Source organism: Alosa alosa, chromosome 6 (genome assembly GCF_017589495.1).
Source record: "Alosa alosa isolate M-15738 ecotype Scorff River chromosome 6, AALO_Geno_1.1, whole genome shotgun sequence".
In the NCBI taxonomy this organism is placed as follows: domain Eukaryota; kingdom Metazoa; phylum Chordata; class Actinopteri; order Clupeiformes; family Clupeidae; genus Alosa; species Alosa alosa.
Window position 1 is genome coordinate 12,257,557 of NC_063194.1, and position 22,823 is coordinate 12,280,379.

Genomic DNA, 22,823 nt, shown 5'->3' on the forward strand with positions numbered 1-22,823 from the left:
CCTACGGTTCTCAAGATATTAACAGAAAACTCTGTTGGTGTACGATCACTAAATGCACACATAAATTAATTTATTGTATGGCCCCCCATGAACGAAAGTCAACAAAACTTGGCATGCATTAGGAGGGTGTCATAATGATCCTACGCTTTCAATTTCGTGCAGTTTTGACCATGTCAGCTAGAGATATTGTGATTACAACACCTAATTTTTTGCTTTTTAATTTTTAACGAGGTGGCGCTATACATGAAATAAGTGGTAATGGGATGGGTTGACATGGCCCCTTAAGACCAACATACAAAAAAAAGGTGTTCTTCCTAGGCCCTACGGTCATAATTAAACCAGTCTTCTAAAACTATTTTTACGCTACGCAAACGGAACGGTTCAGTTACTTGCCCAGTGTAGCCCAGGTGTAGAAAGGCAATGCAGTGGCTCCTGTTGCTATGCTTGCGGATCATTTCACTTCAGAGCCCTCTGTAATTACGCAACAGTGACAGTTTGCTGTTGTTACTCCTCTCAGCTTTCTACTAGAATGAAGAGTGGAGCTACTGCAGTGAAGTTGTTCTGCAGTAGTTATAGTAGAGAAGGTTATCCTTAGGCTCATGAACTTGTTTTAGAGTTTACACAGTTGTTCAAAACAGCATTAGTAATGACGGTGTACCTGCAACAAGCAGGGTCTCTGAAAAAGGTCTTGGTCCACGAGCAAGAAAAAAGGAGGGATTTAGAGAGGGAGAGAGGAGAAGGAGTGGGCTGTTTGTTTGACTGTTACCCTATCCCTCAACTGGGCTTTGTTTGGTGTGGGAAAGAGGCGCAGAGGCTTGGTGGTCCCCCCAGGGCAGTGTGTCCTGCTCTGATTCCCATGACCGCCAGCACAAGCCTCTCCGAGGCACTATGGTGGACCTGATTAGGTCCTAATACTTTAAAGGTGCTCTAAGCGATGCCACGCGTTTTTTAGGCTAAAACATTTTATGTCACTTACTGCAAACAGCACCTAACCAACCACTAGCTGTCTGTGTCCTGAATACACTGTAAAAAAAAAAGTGATCTCTGTGGACAGCCCAGGCTCCAAGAACGGCAACAAAAACAACCTGGGCAAACCTAGCCCATGAAAACACAACAAACTGTTCCAGCAAATCACAGACGAGATGCGCGTGTAGGAGAGTTTAAATTGCATGGGAGCAGCATGGGAGGGAGGGGGAGGAAGTAGCGATCTAGCTCTCTGTTTTGTTTGAAAGTCAACAGAAGTGACGTTGCCCAGCATCGCTTAGAGCACCTTTAACATTACATGAAAAAAACAGTTATCTGCATTCTTTTTGTGAACTTGAAAAAATGTTCAAATCATTATCGTTTATGCTACATGTATTTTGCATGTGTTTCAGTTTGACTGTTTAAATCAGTGTGTGGACATCAACATTTCTTCTGGATGTGTTCAATGGGAATGTTGCCAATTACTGATTTGCATTTTTACTTTCCTTTAAGATTCCCACAACACAGGCTCTCAGAACTAGTCTCATTTACTATTATCTACTTCATATCATAATTTAAGAACAACAAAGATGGAATAAATGATGGCAAACCACCAGAAAAGTTAATCTACTACATAAAACAATGGAACTGGTTGGATACCCATTAACCTTAGGGAAAGTGTCCATAGCATAATTTTTCTTTTCTTTTTTTCGGAGCACTAGTGTCTTTTTTCAGTTGTTTCCAATGAAGAAACAAAAAAATGGGATCACGCTGGTCTATCCTAACTGGAAAAATGACCTTTGATGGCGGATAGCATAACATGACTGACCTTGACATGTCTTTTCCACAGGCAGAGAATGAGAACCCCACCACAGCTGTGTACGCCAACGTGACCGACCTGAAGAAGACTACACCGCGCGCCCCACCGGCGGTCTCCTCCTCTTCCTCGTTGCCCGGTGTTCCGCCACACCCCTCGCTGTCCGTGGAGGGATGGGAGGTGCACACTGATAAAGACAGCGGCAAAGACTTCTTCTACCAGCCATTGACGGGGCAGAGCAAGTGGGAGATCCCCCACAGCCCGCTCCCCGGGCCAGGCATGGATTCGCTGGCCTCGCCCCTCTCCGCCGCCTCCTCCACCTCCTCCAGGGGCTCGGACTGGGAGCAGCTACTGGACGAGTCCACCGGCCGTCATTACTACTACAACTCCACCTCCAAGGAGACGACCTGGGTAGCCCCCAATGCCCTCTCCCCTGCCTCCCCCGCCTCCCCTGCCTCGCCACCTGGGGAGTACCAGAGTCTGCAAAGACAGCATAGCGATGGACCGGTAAGACTCCTACTAGGGGGAATGTAGATCGAATGTGTTATTGGAGTATATTTGTTGCACATTGCAGAGCTTGTTTATGGCTTAAGGTTCCCGCAGCCACTGAGCTGCATTTGAGCCTCATTCCAGTTAGCTGTTCTTAAGATGCTCAAGATGCTCTTAAGTGCTACCTGGGAGGGATGGGTATAGGTATAAAAATGTAACGGTATAAAAATTGAACCTCACGGTTATAGTGACCAAAATGATCAAGGTTTTCGGGATTATCACGGTATTTCTAAAAGTGTGTTCAATATGTTCAGAAAGCACTGATAGGCCTACACAAGCTGAAATAGTTTCAAAAAGTGTCCCGTTCACTTTTTTCTTCATGTTTAATTGGCTATGTGCTTATAGCTTAACTTACCCTACCATAACTTGGAGTTTGCTATTTCTGTTATTTGGATGCAATGAGTGAGACCAAAGTGAGTGTTCAAAATAAAACTTTAGGCTACTGTATTCTCCTGATAACATTGAGTGGAATGGATTTAATGTGGACGTGAACATAAAAAAAGACGAGAGTGGCTACATGGTACAGTGCACATTTTGCGGTGAAAAAGTTCCACCTTTTAAAATCAGGTGTAGCCTAATCCGAATCGTAGTTAAAACCATCAATTAGACAACAGAATCAGTAGGGTACCAGTTTTGTTCCATTGTACCAGACCTACTATATGTCAAAAGCAGGCTCGGATGAAGCTGGGAAGGATTAAACACACGGTTTCCACACCACGGTAATCAACAGTGATAATCATGATGTTTGAAATGAAAATGGTAATTATTATCATCAACATTTTTATCACGGTTTACCATTATACCGATAATCGTTACATCCCTAGATAGGTAATATATTTTAAAATGAGTAAATAAAACCGGTTACACTTTACTTGACAGTATTGACATAAGAGTGACATGACACTGTCATGTGTCATAAACAAGTCATAAACGTTTATGACATAAACTATGTCATTAAGTGTCATTCGGGTTTTGTCATAACAAGTTAGGGTTAGGAATAACGTTAGGTTTAGGGTTAGAGTTAGAGTTAGAGGTTAGGGTTAGGGTTCATTTGTCATGACATTGTCATGTGTTCATGATACTGTCAAGTAAAGTGTTACCATAAAACCTTTATACTCATGTTCTTCTGTGGGTACAAATTGGATAAACCTTATTGGATTGAAACCTTTCAAGTATCTCATTGTTTTTAGCTCTGCTGTGTACACATCTCGTTTCGAAGAGGAAACTTGACCTCTTGACCCCTTGACCTCTCTAGTTTGGCTAAGCGGCAAGATGAAAGAGCTTTAGTTCACTGAAATATGTTTCTGTCGTAACAACAAGTTTGATAGAATCGGTTTGACCTCCATTCCATCTCTTGTTTCTGCCTCCCATGTGAGCAGCCCCCTCTGCCTGAGGAGGATTACCCCACTGAGGAGCCGGAGGACCCTCTGTCCCCACCGGTCTTTGGGCGGGACGTCCCCTCCATCAAGCGCATGGTCATCCCCAAGCCCAACCTGGAGCCCAGCGTCCCTGTAGGCTGGACCCGCAACCAGCAGCCGGACGGCAAGACCGTCTTCACCAGTGACCGGACCCAGGAGCAGGTGAGAGTTCTGTTCAGGACTTCTGCCTGGGAATTGACAATTTGTCTAGGGAATTTGTCTAGGAATTGCTGCTGCATGTAATAATGAGCTTTACCCAATGAATGTGTGAACTTAAGCACAAATGTTTGTCCTGATGATGTCTAAAGTCATCAAATCAGAGTTTATTTGTATAGCGCCTTTCATGCACTGTGGCAATACAAGGTGTTTCCAAAGTAGAGCATGCGGGAAGTTTTAAGAAGGGTAATAGGTGTATATGCCATCTTAATCTAATTACATTGCTGTTTATTTGTTCAATAGTGGTTACAATCTAAAGATAAAAATGGGAAAACCTACTACTACCTGAGAGATGGATCAAAGTCGCAGTGGACCCTTCCAGAGGTGTGTGTGTGTGTGTGTGTGTGTGTGTGTGTGTGTGTGTGTGTGTGTGTGTGTGTGTGTGTGTGTGTGTGTCTGTGTGTGTGTGTGTGTGTGTGTGTGTGTGTGTGTGATTTAGTGTATCCAGTGTTAAAATGAATGTCTGGCATATTAAAAACCAACAGCAAAGCAACAACAGATACACATGTGGCATGCATAAAAACAGACTCAATATCTAGCGACAACACAAGCTTTAGATCGGTCCAATAATGGTAATTGTTTTCAAGAGACACTTATTTATTAAAAATTCTCGGAATAGACACTAACTTTGGAAGCATGGCAAAGGATGGAATGTCTGGTATTAATATTGTCAATGTCTTACTCTGGCAAAGAGTTGATAAACATCGCAATAATAAGTTTTAGTCACACAAGATTCTTGCATAGTCTGGGTGTCTTTTCAATTGAATCTGTAATCTGTGTAGACAAAAATGGACATTTAGTTCATGTCATATGTATACATGTATGCTTGAATTGAACCTAATAAGACTCTTCATCATCTCATAATCTACTCAGGTTTCACAGGCTCCACAGGCGCCAGCTCCCCCCAGCCAGCCGGCTGTGGGCAACGGAGTGGACCAAGAGGGAACACCGGTTCTGAAGAACTGGAGAAACACCATTGGCCCGATAGTAATCCCACCTGCAGACGACACGGTGAGGGGGCCATCTCGACCCCACTCTGGTTCTGAAGCACTTATTTTAGGAGAACATAACCATGCTTACACTCACTACTCAACAAGCACTGAACTCACAGTACCTTTGCTGCTTCCAAATGAAGGAAACAGAGAGGGAAAAAGGCTAGCCTAGAAATCTAGACGCACCCTAGCGGCAGCAAATTACATTTGCTGCCAGGGCTAGTCTAGCAACTCTCCGTTGGCTTGTGAGCTCGAAAAATTAAACTTCTATCAGCCAATCAAATGGGTGTATAGAGTCATTAGGCGGGCTTAACATAATGATTGATGGCAGAGTTGCAACGGTTTGGCTTGAATTCCCTGCTATTTGAAAACATATAAAATAGATGTTGCTGTTGGCGAACAGTGTGACACGAATTAAGCTTTTATTAAGTTGGCAAAAGTTTGAACTAGCGAACTAGCTCCGCTAGTGGGAAACGCATGGGACTCATAGTGCTGCCGCTGTCCTATTGCGTGCAGAGGGAATTTAAAAGACAACCGATTATCCCGCCCCTCGGACTGAGCACTGCGAACGGTGAGTGCCCAGACCCTACATTTTTATGTCGGTCAGGCTAGAAAAAGGCAGCATGGATGCACAGATTTCGGATACAAAATAATGATTGGTGGCTGGTGAATTTGACCGTTTATCTGTCAGTGGCTGGTCAGTGGTTCACATTTCTAAAAGTTCACTTCCAACCCCAGGCACAACCTTCATCTGCTGCTTCAGATTGCCCTGTAAACAGCCGACAGTGGCAGGATAGTAAAGTTTTATAGGTGAAGCAGGATCTGAGTGTATGAGTGAGTAGGGTTTACAGTGAGAACATGCCCCTGGAGCAACTCAGCGCCGGATGTGGAACACTGTGTCCGTCCATCCGTCCGTCCATCTGGGCATCCGTCCCTCAGCCATGAGTAACGCTCTTTTTCCGTGCTGTGGTGGAGTGGCATGGCAGACTGCCTTCCTTCCCCTGCTTCAGCTCATGGTTTTTATTTGCGGTGAGAGCCCTGACCGCGTACTGACCTCATCACAGGAGAGGGAAACACCTGCCATCACTACACCCCCCCAAACACCCACACATACATTGCCAAAGGGCCTTCACGCAGGATGACATAGTGGAGTTATTAGGGTTAAGCGTCTGTGGTTTACAGAATGGCTGGGAGTAAGACCTTCATGCTAGTCTGTGAAATAAGACCAGATTCAGAAAGCTCCTTAGATACAGGTTCAGTTCATTTGATTTATGTTATTTATATTTTGAGAGGATCATTGCAGATTCTATTTTAAAGGAAATTCCGTTTTTTAGCACTTTAAGGCCCTTTTCTGGTTTGTTTTGGATGAACTAGAGTGGTGGACACCGAAATTTTGACGATTGGTCCTGTCTCGATTTTTCTGACTCGTTTTGAATCGCCTTTGACTTCTCAGGGTGGCTAGCAATGGGCATACTGTAGTAGGCTACTCAAACATGTCCTAAAACAACCCTTAACGTTCGTTTTCAAAACTGTGCAACTCACCGAGTGGTTAGTGGTGTTCGTTGATGTTCCAAAACAAGTAGCGTAGCGAAATACAGTTTCTGTTGTGTTTTATTTGGCATTTTGTAAAATCCCATTGATTTTTGTTGGAAGACTCATTGCACGTTAATATTACTGCGCCACCGTCTATGCTTCAGGTTCAAATATTGAGCGGAAGTTTATACGCGGTTGTGAGGTGTCTGAAATAGTTCCACAATAGCAAATAACTGGATTGAAATCATACATTGCGCCGATATATTTGTTTTTAATAATCAACGAACACCACTAACCACTCGGTGAGTTGCACAGTTTTGAAAACGAACGTTAAGGGTTGTTTTAGGACATGTTTGAGTAGCCTACTACAGTATGCCCATTGCCAGCCACCCTGAGAAGTCAAAGGCGATTCAAAACGAGTCAGAAAAGTCGAGACAGGACCAATCGTCAAAATTTCGGTGTCCACCACTCTAGTTCATCCAAAACAAACCAGAAAAGGGCCTAAAAGTGCTAAAAACCGGAATTTTCCTTTAAGAGTCTTTAATGTGCTACTTTAGAACCGTGTTCAGAAGAGCTGAAGTATTCACTAGTATCAGTTCTAGAATCTAGTTCTCTTAAAATTCTTAACTATATTTCAGAGAATGTTGGTGTTCTTAGTACATGCTGTGTAACTGTAGTGAGCCCTATGTTTGACCAGTGCTCTGTGTATCTCTTGTGTCCTGCTCAGAAGTTCTTTCCATCCCACCGGAGACATGTTTCTGACTATGCCAGTGATGCCTCAGCCAGCTCAGGGAATTCTCCAGAGATGCCCCATCATGTATGTAATACTAAACACACACACACACACGCACATACCCATCCATCGTGTCCACCTCATCAACTCTACCTGCCACGTAATCCTTTGATATCATCATTCCTGTGTTTATGCCAGGCTTCTGTTTTTTTGTGTCCTAAAGGATGGTAAAGTCAGACTGTGGAGAAACTTGTCCAATACGAGCATAAACTCGCAGATTTATCATGTGGGTGTTCGCTCAAATAGCCCATGGCTTTGGGCAGGATATATTTTCCATTCCTTGGTGTAGGGACCTTTGGGTGTTTTGTTTTCATTTAGAATATCAGAATATTTTCATACTAAACTTTGGGGTCAGTTTTTGACCGAGGACTGTGCATGTCTGTACAATCTCTAGTCCACATTAATTAGTCCCTTATGACGGCAGGGCTTCATGTGCTTGCCACCTGTTCAGAGCCCACATTATGGCAGCAACATGGTGGGTTTGCTGGGAGATGGTGTTCTGATGGTAGCTCTTCTTCTGAATGTTTTTCTCTTGGGTGTCTTTCTAAATGTAAATGTCTACAACACAGTTAGATTACAGAACCAACTGTGGGTCCTCTGTAGAGTGAACTACTGGATTGTTACAAGAACTGAAGAACTTGTTGAGTAAGGGGTGTCTTACCGGTGGTGAAAGTCTGGTACATGCAGGCATAATTGAGTTTTTGTCTTTACTAACCTTGGTTCAATTCAAAGTATATGCAGACATAACTTGCTTTTTGTCCTTACTAACCTTGGTCCTCTTCCGAGGTGCAGTTCTTCCTTTCTTTCTCTGTTTCACCTTGATAAAAATCTTCTCCAGGATTTCCTCTTTCCTGAGTTGAAATTGGGTCGGCCTTAAATGCCCATAGTGTGACCTGTCTCAGGCTCTGACTTCTCTGGTCCTCTGTCTTATAGGGCCACCTGCTGGAAAAAGCTGGAATTCTCAACAAAACCAAAGTGGTTGACTGCGGAAAGAAACTCAGGTAATCTTTAAACTTTGGTCAACACAACACTCTTGAACTTGCACTTAAAATAGCAAAGGTGATATCCAAAGTAAGAAAACTTACTACGTAATGAATTGATGAACATAATGTAGTTGTTATGATAGTAAAGTTTATAAGAATATGTTCTTGGGGTTAATATTAGGATTTGGTTGGGGGTGTAGGCATAAGGTTGATGACAAACATACATTTTGACATAAATTGCACAGGCTAATATTGTTTGTTTAATTAATTGTAAGGACACTCAGTATTATAGCATTATATTAGACCTGTTGTCTTATACCTGTTTCCTTGGACTTTGTTCACTATTCCAGGAAGAACTGGTCTCAGTCCTGGACGGTTCTCCATGGTGGTATCCTGACATTCCATAAAGATCCCAAATCAGCCCCATCAGGACCTTCTGTAAGCAATCCTCCCACCAAGCAATATTCCCACTAAGTTAATATGTTCAGTGGATGTGAATGTGGAATGTGGAAGTACAGTCATACGTTCTTGGTTCTTTTGCTCTTTTCTAGAAAACCATTTTAAGGTTATCCAATGAACCTTTTGATTAAGGGTCTCTTGTAACTTGTAAGCTTTGTAACTGTTTTAAATTTGTTGGAAGCCTCATCCTCAAAGAATCTAGAGAGGCTTATTGCAGAAGACATTCTCCCCTTTGAAGCCCAACAATTGACAGAGGTCCTACTGAAGTGGTGACTAAGATGAAATCTGTATATTCTGACCCTCTCAGAGCAAATCGAACCAGATCGTCCCTGAGTACACTGTTGAACTAAGGGGGGCTTCTGTCCTTTGGGCGTCTAGAGATAAATCCAGCAAGAAGAACGTTCTGGAGGTTTGTTTTCTCAACCAAAAGTTCTCAGTAAGACATTTCTCTGCAGACTGTGGCTTCTCATATGAGAAAGATGTTTAAAGTGACTTTGTATGCTAGTGTTGCATTATCCGTCTGATTATGAATGACCTTTCATCTAAAGATAGCATGTTTGCATGCCTTTTATCATATGCAATGTCATAAATACCTAAGCTACATAGCATAATAGTGTCTTAATCATTCTTATCATAATTTCCTGTTAGTATTAGTGATCTCAATGACTACAATTTACCAGAAGGAAGGTGCCCTAGTAATTAAACCTCAATACATTGGCATAGTTTGTACAAGCTACAGACCAGGGTCAGACCATTGTAATTAAACTAGACTAAACCAAACATGTTGACATAGTATTAACTTATTATATTTTGGACAGCTGAAGACTCGTAATGGGTCTGAGTACCTCATTCAGTACGACACTGACAGCATCATCACCGATTGGCACAAGGTCATTCTGGACGCCATCAGACAGGTGAGTGGCATGCAGCGCCCTCTACTGTAGGTTGCTGGTACTCCGCTGAAGAGATGCCAGTACAACTGGGCTGTCGTTTTGGTGTGAGTTTTGTTTTATGTGTGAGTTAATCCTGTGATTCTGTGTCCCAGGAACAAAGTCACGTCTCAGAAGAGGAGGAGGAGGATTTAGAGAATGACAAAGACAGAAAGAGATGTGAGTCTGACAGATGGAGCATGGAAGTTCACTTTTACACAGATACAAATGACTCTCAAAAGGGATCTGTGGCTATAACACACACACACACACACACACACACACTGTACTGAATGTGATTTAAATACAAATACACTTTGCTCCTACATAGTGTTATGTGTGTGTACAACATACACACACACACACACACACACACACACACACACACACACACACACACACACACACACACACCTGCACACACACACACACACACCCTGCAAGCGCACACACACACACACATCAGTACAAACACATACACACACATACAAACATAAAAATGTTTTGTTTTTGCTATCTTGAACAAAACCATTATGTCTGCCACGCTAACAGCTCTTCGCAGCAGCACCAGCACCAGTACCAGCGCCAGCGCCAGCGTCAGCGTCAGCGGGGACTCGGATCAGGGCCGGGTCAGAACCAAGCTGCGGAAGTTCCTGCAGAGGCGACCCACGCTGCAGGCGGTCAAGGAGAAGGGCTACATTAAGGGTGAGTTAGAGACACCACTTAAACCTGTCTTTACTGTCTGTCAGGAATTTAATCCTCAACATCCCATCCTACAGTTTGTCTTTACACTCATTCATTGACGCCATGTCCCTGTGAGTCTTGGCGTCATTTAGTGTGTTATTATGAGTACATCACTACAGAGCATCATATAAGTCAAGCTCTTATATGAAGCATTCTGTATACAAACATAGAGATAGATAGATATAGATATCAGCAGGCTCATGGTGTTTTTGTTGTTTCTTTGAAACCATTTATCAGTTAATCATTAGGCTCTGGGTTAGTGGGTGTGTCAAAAGTGGGTGTATGATGATGCTCAGACAATTAAGTCATCAACAAACCATTGTTGCTATGTCACAGGTTAGGTATGTAAACACACCTGTGTGTACTTCTCCCTTCACCTGCTATTTCATTTTCACTTTCCTCTTCATGTGGGGTTTCACTGACTGAGTGTTGTTATGATGAAGGGGATGAACTCCTTTCACTAATCAGACAAGGGACATTCCCCACCCACCCACACTTCACCCTCAAGCTGCAAAGAGAAAGTTACTTAACCATTTGAAATATGGTGACATGGATTGTAACGTCATCATTTCGAATGTCTCAGTATAGGATTTTCCCAAGTGTAAGTCTAACACTGTATCAGTGGTCTGATAGATAATTATCTTAAGAATATCAATCCTACCACTCCCACCAATATACACTGTTCAACTTTTCTCCTTTCTCAATCTACACTCACAGAATGTCTGACAGCAAAATCGCCTCATAACAGTTTCGCCTGTGTTCATAACCAAACAATGATTTTTGAGCAGTGTATTGGGACTAGTATGAACTCAATCCACGAAAATAATGAAACACTCTTGAAACACAATCTACATCTCTTTCTTCTAATCTTCTTCCCTCTACCTGCCTTTTCTTTCTCTGAGGCCAAGGTAGTGAACTCCGTTACTATTGCCTAAGTGGATGTTATGACATTGCAACTAAGATTATGTTTTAAGTGTTATAGCTTGTTATCTCACATCCTCCTTCCCCTCTTCTCTTCTCTCCACACACACACACACACAAACACAGATGCTGTGTTTGGATGTCACCTGGATACCCTGTGCCACCGAGAGAACACCACCGTTCCACGGTTCTTGGAAAAGTGCATAAAGGCAGTGGAGAGGAGAGGTGGGCACTTATTTCTCTCAGTGTCCAGTGATGTGGACTGGTCACTTCTTACGAGCCAAACAGCAAAATATGAAATACGGGTTGTAGTCTACAAATCATGACATGTAGCCATTTAAATCTGTGCACAGCTGTAATTGTGTCGGATAATAGGTAGTCGATCTATAGAACTTTTACAACTTGATTAGATATGTGTTATTTTCACGTGCTGTATGATGTACATACCAGTAGACATTGAGGAATTAGTTTCTCTCCGTGACTGAAAGGAACGTGTCTAATGTTGCTCTCCAGGTCTTGATGTTGATGGAATCTACAGGGTCAGTGGCAACCTCGCCGTCATTCAGAGACTACGGCACAAAGCAGACCACGGTGAGTCAGAAACTTCACCTTGTAATACATAATTTCTTTCTCTTTTTATTTATTGTATATGAATAAGTAAGTAAGTATATATACTCTTTTGATCCCGTGAGGGAAATTTGGTCTCATTTATCCCAATCCGTGAATTAGTGAAACACACTCAGCACACAGTGAACACACAGTGAGGTGAAGCACACACTAATCCTGGCGCAGTGAGCTGCCTGCAACAACAGCGGCGCTCGGGGAGCAGTGAGGGGTTAGGTGCCTTGCTCAAGGGCACTTCAGCCGTGCCTACTGGTCGGAGTTCGAACCAGCAACCCTCCGGTTACAAGTCCGAAGCACTAACCAGTAGGCCACGGCTGCCCTATAAATATCAAGCAATATGAAAGATTACCCTATCAGCTCCTTCAGAATCACCTCAAATTGCATTGCATTGGTTAGTTAGTGCATGTACATAATCAGTACACATAGATTCTGTACAAATTCAGCCATAACGATTGTTTATTTTTGTCCAGTATTCCCCTCCACACAGTGTCCATTCTTAACGTGTGTGTTCTCTCTGTGTTTGTGTGCATGTAGATGAGAATCTGGACCTAGAGGATGGGCAGTGGGAGGAGATCCACGTCATCACCGGAGCGCTGAAGCTTTTCCTCCGAGAACTACCCGAGCCCCTCTTCCCTTTCAGCTTCTTTGACAAGTTCATCGCTGCCATCAGTCAGTACACACGTATACTTAAAAAGACACACACATACACACACACACACACACACACACACACACACACACACACACACACACACACACACACACACACACACACACACACTTTCATAATTCATACATCACCCTTTCATAATATACTTTCATACATCACCCTTTCATAATATACTTTCAAAACCCTTTCATCATACACTTCCATACATCACCCTTTCAAGTTATGGTAAAACGTCAGCACTTCACATAGTCCTTTTAAATTTCAACAACAATGTGAAAGCAACATACAATGTGCTCAGGTTTACCTGCTTGTCTCTTTGCCATATATACAAGTCTGGATTTATGATTATTTTTCTTTTCTGCAGAAATCAGTGACTACAATCAGAAGGTCTCCTATATGCAGGACCTGGTGCGCTCCCTCCCTCTACCTAACCACAACACCATGGAGGTCCTCTTCAAACACCTGCGCAGGTGAGTGATCCCTGCTGTGTCTGGGACCGTGTCTGCTGTGTCTCTGGCCTAGATAGTCTTTTGGCCATGGTCATGCTTAAAATGTAATGTTGAAATGCATCAAAAATGTAGAGTAGCTTGATGAGGTCAAGACCGACAAGGGGAGGCAGAGAGTGGAATTTCACACATTAGATTTGTAATTAAATGATATCTGTAAATGCCCTCGTTGTCTAAAAACATATTTTTATTAAACTATATGGACTAAATGTATAGCAGTTATATTATCAACCTATTCTCTCTATATGCCTCCTTCTTGTTCTTTACATTTCTGGGTCTCTCTCTCTCTCACACACCACACTTTCTCTTTCTCTCTCCCCTCCAGAGTAATAGAAAGTGGCGAGTCAAACCGAATGTCAGTCCAAAGCACAGCGATTGTGTTTGGTCCCACGTTACTGCGGCCCCAGACGGAGTCGGCCAACATCACCGTGCACATGGTCTTCCAGAACCAGATTGTGGAGCTCATCCTCAATGAGTTTGAGGAGGTGTTTAAGCCCAGATGAGGCCCACCATGACCCCAGACCCCTCTCCCTCTGGCTCCTCCGCTATACTCTCATGAGACCCCCAGAAAGCCTCCACACATACACACACACACAGTCACTTTTCTTTATCTCTCCCTCCCTCTGTCTGTCTTTCTCACTCACTGTATTGGTCTCTCTCTCCATCTCTTTCTTTCTTTTCTTTCTCTCTGTGTCCTTTTCCTTTGTAAGAACAGTGTGCCATAGAAAGGAGAGAGTGAGGAAAAACTGACTGTCTCTGTCAGTGGTAGTCAGGCATGACACAGAGTAGGGGGTCAGTGGTAACTGTGATGATGGTCCCTGCCATATGAACGGAATAGTGCTTACCTGGGAGAAGAATGCTGGAACTATGTGACGCCTCAATGTGTTGTTGTCTTCATTTTACGTGCCTCAAATCCTCCTTCACCCCCTTCAGCCCTTAGTGGACACCTGTGACTGTTGTGTCGGAGACGTGCTTGTTCATGTACACCCAGATGGCAACTGACTGGGTTGGATGGCCTTGGCCTTGATCGGACCCCAGGGTCAGCTGTTCTCTGGACATCTCTCTCATGTTGGTACTGCAGATGTTTAAAAAAAAAAAAAAAAGCTGTCAAGACCAAGTTCCACCTGCTCCCTGCAGGAAAACTAGTCATGGAATGTCATCATCCTTCCCTTTCCCTTTTGTGGTATGAGTGAACTGACAGAGTGCAACCAGAATGCACTGCTCAGTGTGGGTATGGCTGCATGGATTTAAGTGACAGTGAATATGTTTACATGGACATTAATATTCCGAAATTTACCCAATTAACACAATATTCTGAATAAGACACTGCCATGTAAACAGGATTTTCTGATTGCCTTAACCCGAATAAGGTCATAGTTGGAATAAGCAATAATCAAATTAAGACAGGTGGAGTATTCTGATCTTAATCATTATTGAGGTGCATTGTATGCATGTATAGACCTTAATTGCATTTAAATATCCTATTAGTGCAGAAACTTTCACAGAATGAACCGTCTTTGCTAGTAATAATTGGATTATGCTGTGTTACATGTAAATGGGAATATGAACCGAAGATTCTTTCAACTAATGTAAACACCATAATCACAATATTGTCTTATTCTCAATAAGGGCAATAGTCGGATTATTGCTGTGCAAGTAAACATAGTCAGTGTAATACTCAGCCAAAATACAATGATTATGGGTTTCATGTCAAAAGGATAGCACTGCTCACTTTGTCCCTGCAGATTTTCAGACAACAACCTGTAAAACCTACATGTACTGCGGAGCCAAACAGAAAACGATGTTCCACTGCCTGAACATTTGTTTGTTCGATTGTTTTATTGTGTAAGGGAATGGGAATTTTATACTGACAAACTTTCTAAAAGTGGTGGTGAAATCTACGTAAATAAAGCAATATAATGTTTAACTGCAAGCTATGGGCTGTAAGAAATGGAGACATCTAATATATGACTGTAGCTGTACAGACTGGCTGTTATGTCAGTGTTAGTGTTTATATGCAAAGCATTATAGAATCAGAACAAACTGGCTCAACAAAGGTTTGGTTTAAATATTGTTTGACTATGTACATAAAAAAGGAAATACATTATCTGTGAAGGTTCTTTAAATAAAGAAACAATTTGTATAACTTGTGTTTTTTATTTTCCATTTGTCATATTCTGTAGTATTGTGATTATGGTTGTCAATCTTCACAGAGATTCACATAGTAGGCCAATATCAGATCAGATCAGATTTCCTGTTTCTGGGTAGCTCTCCAAAATGTTCAGAAGTCTGATAACACAATCACTTGGTAAACCTTGGTAAAATTCATATCAAATCAAACTTACAGTCTACAAACAAGAAAGGAGTTGAAAGGAGCCTTAAAATGCTTACAAAGATTATTGCACTAGTTTGGGTGGAGATATGAGAATGCATGCCACAGCCTAGTATAAAACTGGTAGCTCTCGGCCATCTTTATTGTGTCAGAGTAGCTCTTAGAGGACAGCTTAACAAGTGCAAAGTCTTCTGTTGGATACAACACCAGCAGAGTACCAAAGCGTCACCTGTTGGTTAAAAAGCGCAAATACTGCACGGCGTAAAGAAAACGCAATTACGTCACAGTCTAATGGCGGTCGGACAACATGGGTACGGAAGACGTGTCGAGAGAAGAAGCTAAGAAGGCTCGAGCAGAGATAAACAGACAACAGATCGAGAATAGACTTAAACTTGAACAATGGCAACAAAAGCTGAGGCTTAGAGGCCGCAGACAAATCAGAGCAGGTTTCGGAGTTTGGGCCATCGCCGTTGGCATTTGTATCCTTGAAAATAGCAGCGTTACACCAGCCTTAACTTTACTTGCACGTTTGAACTGTAATTCTATTTCATTTCTTCAGTGTGTTCCATATCTGTCGATCGTGTTGGCTACTTAAAGAATAGTTAGTTAAAGAAAAGTTGTGACCTTAGCCTGCGTACCCGTCTGATAGGCTGTTACCATGTTAAAGGCGCGCAAGCTCCGAAAATGCGCATTGCCGTGCGTTTGCGTTGACATCTAAACTACACTTGACCTATGAATTATAAAGTCGTTTCAGATGTTGACTTGATCTGCTGCTTCATTTGTGACAGGAATTTTAAGTCTGTGGTATACTAGGCTAGTCCTTTCCACAGACAAGCACAGCTGCATAGGAACGTCTAGCCTACAATCTTGTTTGACCTGACGTTTTGTAGGCCTATCTGGCCATGCAATGCAAGCAAACTGTTTAAAATAGATGTTGCATATTTTGTAAGCTGCTTGTGGTTTTGTTTTAACGTAGACTATCCTATTGACTGCCATGCTGCGTGTTCATTTATCTGCTTCTGTGTGTCATTTACTGGTCCTTCACTGTTTTTCCCAGTCGCCTACACCTACTACAGGAAGCCAGATATCATTAAGGGCGAGACTGAGAACCTCAAGAGCATCATCATGGGGGGTCCCTCATCAGGGCCCAACTCATAAGAACACCTTTGGCCTACCTACCACAGTTTCAACCACAGACTTTCATCTCAGGCGTTGAGGTCATAGGCCTACAGGTGTCATCAGCTTGCGAGAACAAAACCATTTTGAGTGTGATCGTTTGAAAATGAATCCTGAATTATCAAAAATGAGATGGAATTGCTCCCTTGACATCATTTTGTATAGCCTTCATGACTCATGATGCTGTTATAGTATTTTCAACTTAAAGTTATGATGTAAATATGGTGTGATGTAATACATTATTGGGTCATGCATATGGCTGACTTTTCTGTATTCTATTGAATGAAAACTCATAGCATAATTTCAGTTCCTTTTATTGTTATTCCACAATACATGCGTATAAGGAACAGAAATGGTCTGCTTGCTTGAGTTGCCAATTGAATGTGGCAGATCAGATGTTTGGCAACTTCTTTTTGAATTTGTGTGAATAAAAGACATGAGGATTCCAAATGTCAAGACATTGTTAAATCCAGTGTTTGTTTTTCATGGGTCCAGTTTGACCTCAGCCTTTATTTTGAAAATTTCAATAAGCCTATTGAAAAATGTCAGTGTTTGAATTGGATTTTATTCATGACAGTTGACAGTGATAGTCATCACACTTTCACCTACTATTGGAGTAGGAGAAAGAACTATTGGAGTATGCATATGGTAATAATACATCTAATCACTGTGCACAATAATCTAGAAACAATGATGTGCCACCACACAAACTGAAGCTGCAAAGTTTGCAGAACAAAATTAGTGTCACTGCCAAAAACATGACTATAGAGCTAGAGAGTTTATGTTTGCAAGTCTCTGTGTTATTCATTGATCTACCCCTGAAGCATTATGTTCATATAGACATCAACATTGCTGATAAGAGCCGCTTTCCCCCTGTTCATTTGTGTTCTCCCAAAATATCACAGATGCCCTCTGAAGCCAAACATACAGTAAAAACAGTTGTAGGCCTATTTGTATGTGTGTCACTGAAGCTGTTCCTCAGAAAGCTGCCCGAACCCCTCTTCAAAAAGTTGATTGTCAACACAGGCCTACTTAAAACATTCACACACAATAAAGGAACCTCGAATTGTAGGCTAACTCTGATTTTCAAAATGCCTACGTGAGCGCTTAGCCTACCTTTACATCTTCACAGACATTCTAATATTTCAGTATGCTTAATGGCAATCCCGCGTTTTTTTTCGACTCGGTCTTTCTGAAATCTGTGACAATGTAACATTTGGTGAAAATCACCACCCTCTTTTACTGTCTGCTACCCACACGGCTGTCATTACCGCGCCAGTGGCGCCACCTGCTGGTCGAAGCTTGCGAATAATTTTGGATGCTACATCTAACGTCACGGTGACGCCTTACGTCACTGAATCATGGCGGACAAGGGTATGGAAGGTTTGGCAGAAGCTGCGAAGCCGCTTACTCAAGCACAGAAAAACCTGATCAAAAGACAACAGGAACTTCAACAATGGCGGAATAACTCACAGAAACTTAGAGGCCGAAATGTTATCACTGGACTCACGATTGGAGCTTTCGTCCTCGGCATGTGTATCCTTCCAGGTGTTTCGTAACAGCAAGTCCTACGTTAGGCTAGCCTTAAGTAATTTCAGTTCTGCACTAATTCTTATTTGTCTCATCCACGTGGTGTATGTCAAGTTTCTAATTTAAAGTAGGATGCGCACATCAGTTACAGTGGAATGCATGACCTAGCCGGTCTAGTGAGGTGAGGAAGGGCACTCACCTCATCACTGCAATTTTGTGTTGACCTGTGTCCTGAGTTGTCAGGAGTATAGCTGCTAGTGCACTTGGATTCATTAGGCCTACTCTTTGCACTTACTTTACATCAGTATAACGACACCTTTCGATTCAAATAATGTGTTCGTTGATATTAGAAGATTAGGTGCACAACTACACCCAACGAATTAGCCTACAGTTAACAACAAGAAATAGCCCTAGGCCTAATGTAATTTGTGTGCACTCTTTAAACTTTAAACTTGTAGTTCAACATTTCTGGAAGCTGTCTGCTGTCTACAGAGAGGGTCAGTAATCAATGATCTTAGCTTAAACTGTCCCAAGTTATGCCTCTAACCTAGTGTAGTTTTAAGCTGATGATACAAGGGGCAACTGTTGGAGCAATAATGTTGCTGGCAGTGTTCCTATTGTGGTTCTGGCATGTTCCCATTGACACTAGGCAACTATTTATTTTCTGAAGAACTTTAATATTTAGTAGACGTCATGAACGTTCAGAATTCAATTAGAATAAACGCAACTGGTTATGTGGTTGCCCAGCAACATTGTTCAAAAAGTTGCCCCATGTTGCCTACTTGTTCAGCTCAGTCTATGGGGTTAATTAGTCTGATGGACTGTATGATCCTTGACTGTTTTCCCCAGTCACCTACACTATTTTATCAGTAAAGCAGGAGAGGATCATGGATGAGATTGATGAGGAAGCCAAGGTCTTTATCATGAAGGGCCCCAGGACCGGAGCCAATTCATAACGCCACCATGCCTCCCGTTTCAGCCACAGACTTTCATCTCAAAAGAGTAAAACCACTTGTGATGGTCTGAAAATGAATGAACAGATAGCTTCTTTGGATATTTTGGGAAATGCATGCTACAGATTTCATGACACTGTAATATAAAATAAATATTTATGATTTAAGGATTTGATGTAAATATGGACACACAACGTAATACAATATTGGTCAAACACAGCCAGTGTTGCTGTATCATCCTAATGACAATACAATAACAGTAAATCCATTAATTACAGTGCTTGTGACTGAAAAAAAAATACATTGTTTAATCAAACAAAACATACATTTTGCACTCACAGAATACCCTACTGATCACAATGCCTCTCTTTCAGGAGTGGAATATTTTTAAAAATGATAATTTTCAGTCAGTGATGTCTCCGAATGAGAAGATAGACCTGATGTCTGTTTGAGAGCTAGTATTTTTCCATAGACTTATGTTTCTCAGTTTGTATGGGGAATCATTTAATTAATTTGGAATTAGTTCCAATGTCAGGGGATAAAGCAATAAAACACTGTTTCATGGAAAACAGTATATTGATCATTAAAGTCCAACGATGGTTTGCTGTCCATAAACAAATATAATTATTCTCAATGTAGTCAAACTTCTTTATAGAAACCATAATTTATGGTTGGTTTGATTTCTCAACTTTGACCGAAGTTTGACATAGACACATTCAAAGAAATTTGATTGCAAAGTTGCTTAGACATGTTCACACCTGATTTTTAAATATATTTTAAGAGTCATTTCTAAGAATATTAGGAGGGTAACAAGTGTATATTTTTGTTTAGGACTAAAACAACGTCAATTGGTGCAGTTTTGAGGAAGATTGGAATATACATTTTCAACTGAAAAGTAAATAGCATAGCCTTTAGGGACAACTTCGCTATATGTCAAAGTAAATTACTCTTTTAAGCTTTTAGCTAGGCACAAAAATCATTACACATGGAGAGGGTCTCTGCAGACAAACTGAAGTATTTGTACCTTGTAAGTGTAAAGAAAGGGTTTCCCTTTAAGCTGCCAGAGGTAGTGAATTTATAGTGAAATGGTTTAACCTTTTATAATTACTGACTTTACTCAGTGCCTATTTTCTGTCTTGCATTGAATTTTATGACATTTATTCTCAACCTTTTGTTAATGAGCTTTGGGCAAAGATGCATGCAATCTGTCTTTGATAAAGAAACATTTTACATAGCTAAGACGGTCACCACACCATTTCTCTAAGCAATTACCATTCAATCTGCAAGTTAGCTTTGAAACCAGTAGGTGGTGACATGGCTGTACTTTTCTCTCCAGTCCTCTCTTCAGTCTCCTCTGAGGTAGCCTATGTAGGCTTACTTGTTCCTGAGAATATTACCTTGCGTTTCTCCAGTCCTCTCTTCAGTCTCCTCTGAGGTAGCCTATGTAGGCTTACTTGTTCCTGAGAATATTACCTTGCGTTTCTATTTCAAAATGTAAAGATGTCAATCACTTCAAATAACTAATTCAGTGAAAATATAATGATTTATCATTCAAATGTGTGGTAGTTAGTAATGTTGTCTGCTTACAGTAACTGTTGTTGAACAATACTTTTAGTAATTACACTCACATGTACTGAAAGCTACAGACTGTTAACGTCTACAAAACTGCAGTGATTCTGACCCCCTAAAGCAGTCATGTTCACTGAGACACCATATATATAGCATAGTGCTTATTTAAAACAAAGTTGAAAACTGCATTTGAAGACATGGTCCAAAAAAGACTTATCAAGAGCTAATGCGTGAGAGTCCAGTTTTCAACTTTTTTCAATGACATAACTTTACCTGAGACCAGGTACATCTACACACATTAATCTGCACACTAGCTACAAATTAATTTTCTGCCATGTCTGTGGAAGGGCCCGGTTGCCCGAAACGTCATGTGGTGATTAAACTTTTCTAATTAATTTGGAGCTAATTCTAGTGTGCAACTATGGACTATTTTTCCATTTTCCTGTTCTGCCTTTTGTCCAGCACCTAGTGCTTATTAGATTTGGATGTGCGCGCCGCCTGTAACACATCTACACACATTCCAAGGCCTGCTCTGAGAAATATTCATACATTATACTCACAGTGAGAGTTATGCACACATTAAAAGCAGGTGTGTGTGTGTGTGTGTGTGTAAATGCTTGACAGCTGACAGTTTTTTTGTTTTTGTTGAACAGACTGTAAATGCACCGAAACAATGTTTCTAATATGCAACTTTTGAATTCCCTAGTGTTGTCTCTACAGTAGTGTAAACCTAAACACATTTTGCTGAATATAGTTGCATGCTGTTGACTGCACAAAGAAAAAGCAGCAATAGTAGCCTCACGTGAGTCTTAGCTTTCACCTCACAAAACCGTTTATATAAACAGATAACATCATTGGCAGATGCAAGCTACAGATTGTGCTGGTTTACATAATTGTGTATAGCATTGTAGAAAATGCACAATAGGCATTGTGATCTCTAGCAGATGGAACTAAGCAACATAATGACCAGGGTATGGTTTGTGCAACAACAGAATGAGCCCGAAGTAGAGAGCAAAACGTATGCACATAAAGTGTTTTTAATGGGGATGTTTCCATTTGCCTAAAAACTAATTGCAGATAACAACACCTCTCCTCACCCATCTGTGCTCTTACTGCAATTACACCTACATCTGTTTCTGACTGACAACCCTGTTTTCTGACAAGGCTTTGTTGTTGTTTTCAGGACATGTTAATTAGGATTGTTTTGTAAAAAGAACTAGGCTAAAGTGACTCTTTGCGGACGGAGACCATGCAGATGTAATCTTCCGTCTGTGCAAGTGTGTTGAGGTGGGGTGTTTCTGAAGATTCTATGTGACTATGAGACATTCAGGCTCCTTGCTACGACATTTGTAGACTGAAAGAAAAATGCTTCATGTTACAGTGGAATGAGCTTGTAAAGATGGCACATTCTCGTTGCATTCAATACTCCATTCCATATGCCTATAAATCAACGACACAGACACTTGCATTCATGATAATTTTGTATTTACAGGCTAAGCAGAACGCCCTGTCCCTGGTTGTCAGGCTGCAGGAGATAAGTGAGAGCTCACTTACTAGAAGATGCCGTTCTCTGGAACTACCCACAGGCTGATTTGCACCTCTTCTCTGAGGCCAGTCAGTGACCCAGTTCAGCTCTTTCTCTCTCTCTCTCCCTCCCACTCTCTCTCTGTCCTTTAATATTTCTCTCACTCTTACTTCATATCCCTCCCTCTCTCCTTTTCCTTTTTCCCTTCATGCCCCCCCCTTCTCTCTCTACTCTCTTTCTCTAAAAAGATGACTCTGCAGGGGGGTAGGGCCTGATTGGGAGGATTCTGTGCTTGTCCTCTTGCTCATGAGGTACAGGGGCTTACAGAGAAGCAATGTGTTCACACTGATAAGCCACAAACACACTCACTCAGTTGGTTATAAACATACACACTCTCTCTCTCTCTCACTCACACACACACACACACACACACACACACACACATCATGTTGTAACAGGTGGGGCCTCTTGACCCTACCAGCACCATATCAAGACATTTGACCCAAGTATTCACACAGACCCACACACACACGCAAACTGTACTGTTTATCATGTAGCAGAGAGTGGTTAACTGATCACAGGAAAGACTAGAAATGCTACTCTGCATATTGGCCAACAAAC

General features: G+C 41.7%; 2 protein-coding genes and 2 long non-coding RNA genes across 12 annotated transcripts in view; 1 reads left to right on the forward strand and 3 right to left on the reverse strand.

Annotated features, from left to right (window-relative positions):
- LOC125296522 (interferon beta-like) overlaps nt 1–9,656 on the reverse strand; it is a 46,015-nt gene extending 36,359 nt beyond the window's left edge. For 3 of the 7 annotated variants that reach the window (XR_007193776.1, XR_007193774.1, XR_007193780.1), the window contains exons 1-3: nt 9,569–9,652; nt 8,584–8,657; nt 8,051–8,223 (exon numbers count right to left, since the gene is read on the reverse strand). The gene's annotated coding sequence lies outside the window, so the exon portion shown is untranslated. Of the gene's footprint in view, nt 1–1,792; nt 1,880–8,050; nt 8,224–8,583; nt 8,713–9,568 lie in introns of those variants that run through there. The other 4 variants (XR_007193778.1, XR_007193775.1, XR_007193777.1 and 1 more) reach the window with 4 other exon arrangements.
- arhgap27l (Rho GTPase activating protein 27, like) overlaps nt 1–17,093 on the forward strand; it is a 39,868-nt gene extending 22,775 nt beyond the window's left edge. For 2 of the 3 annotated variants that reach the window (XM_048246426.1, XM_048246425.1), the window contains exons 3-20: nt 1,814–2,287; nt 3,709–3,909; nt 4,207–4,287; nt 4,837–4,974; nt 7,216–7,305; nt 7,445–7,507; nt 8,215–8,282; nt 8,615–8,702; nt 9,031–9,132; nt 9,542–9,637; nt 9,769–9,832; nt 10,205–10,357; nt 11,444–11,542; nt 11,831–11,908; nt 12,476–12,610; nt 12,976–13,081; nt 13,443–15,928; nt 16,507–17,093. In XM_048246426.1, the coding sequence (XP_048102383.1) occupies nt 1,814–2,287; nt 3,709–3,909; nt 4,207–4,287; nt 4,837–4,974; nt 7,216–7,305; nt 7,445–7,507; nt 8,215–8,282; nt 8,615–8,702; nt 9,031–9,132; nt 9,542–9,637; nt 9,769–9,832; nt 10,205–10,357; nt 11,444–11,542; nt 11,831–11,908; nt 12,476–12,610; nt 12,976–13,081; nt 13,443–13,620 (2,214 nt within the window). In that variant the 3' untranslated portion in view covers nt 13,621–15,928; nt 16,507–17,093. The remainder of the gene's footprint in view (nt 1–1,813; nt 2,288–3,708; nt 3,910–4,206; nt 4,288–4,836; nt 4,975–7,215; nt 7,306–7,444; nt 7,508–8,214; nt 8,283–8,614; nt 8,703–9,030; nt 9,133–9,541; nt 9,638–9,768; nt 9,833–10,204; nt 10,358–11,443; nt 11,543–11,830; nt 11,909–12,475; nt 12,611–12,975; nt 13,082–13,442; nt 15,929–16,506) is intronic. The other variant, XM_048246427.1, reaches the window with a different exon arrangement.
- Nucleotides 10,238–14,051, reverse strand: LOC125296531. The gene is made up of 3 exons (XR_007193786.1): nt 13,963–14,051; nt 11,765–11,886; nt 10,238–10,323 (listed from the first exon to the last, which is right to left on the reverse strand). It is a non-coding gene; the product is annotated as an uncharacterized LOC125296531 (long non-coding RNA).
- Nucleotides 17,094–21,696: 4,603 nt separating the features above from the next.
- LOC125296532 lies at nt 21,697–22,378 on the reverse strand. Its single transcript, XR_007193787.1, has 2 exons — nt 22,232–22,378; nt 21,697–22,031 (listed from the first exon to the last, which is right to left on the reverse strand). It is a non-coding gene; the product is annotated as an uncharacterized LOC125296532 (long non-coding RNA).
- Between the last annotated feature and the right edge of the window lie 445 nt (nt 22,379–22,823).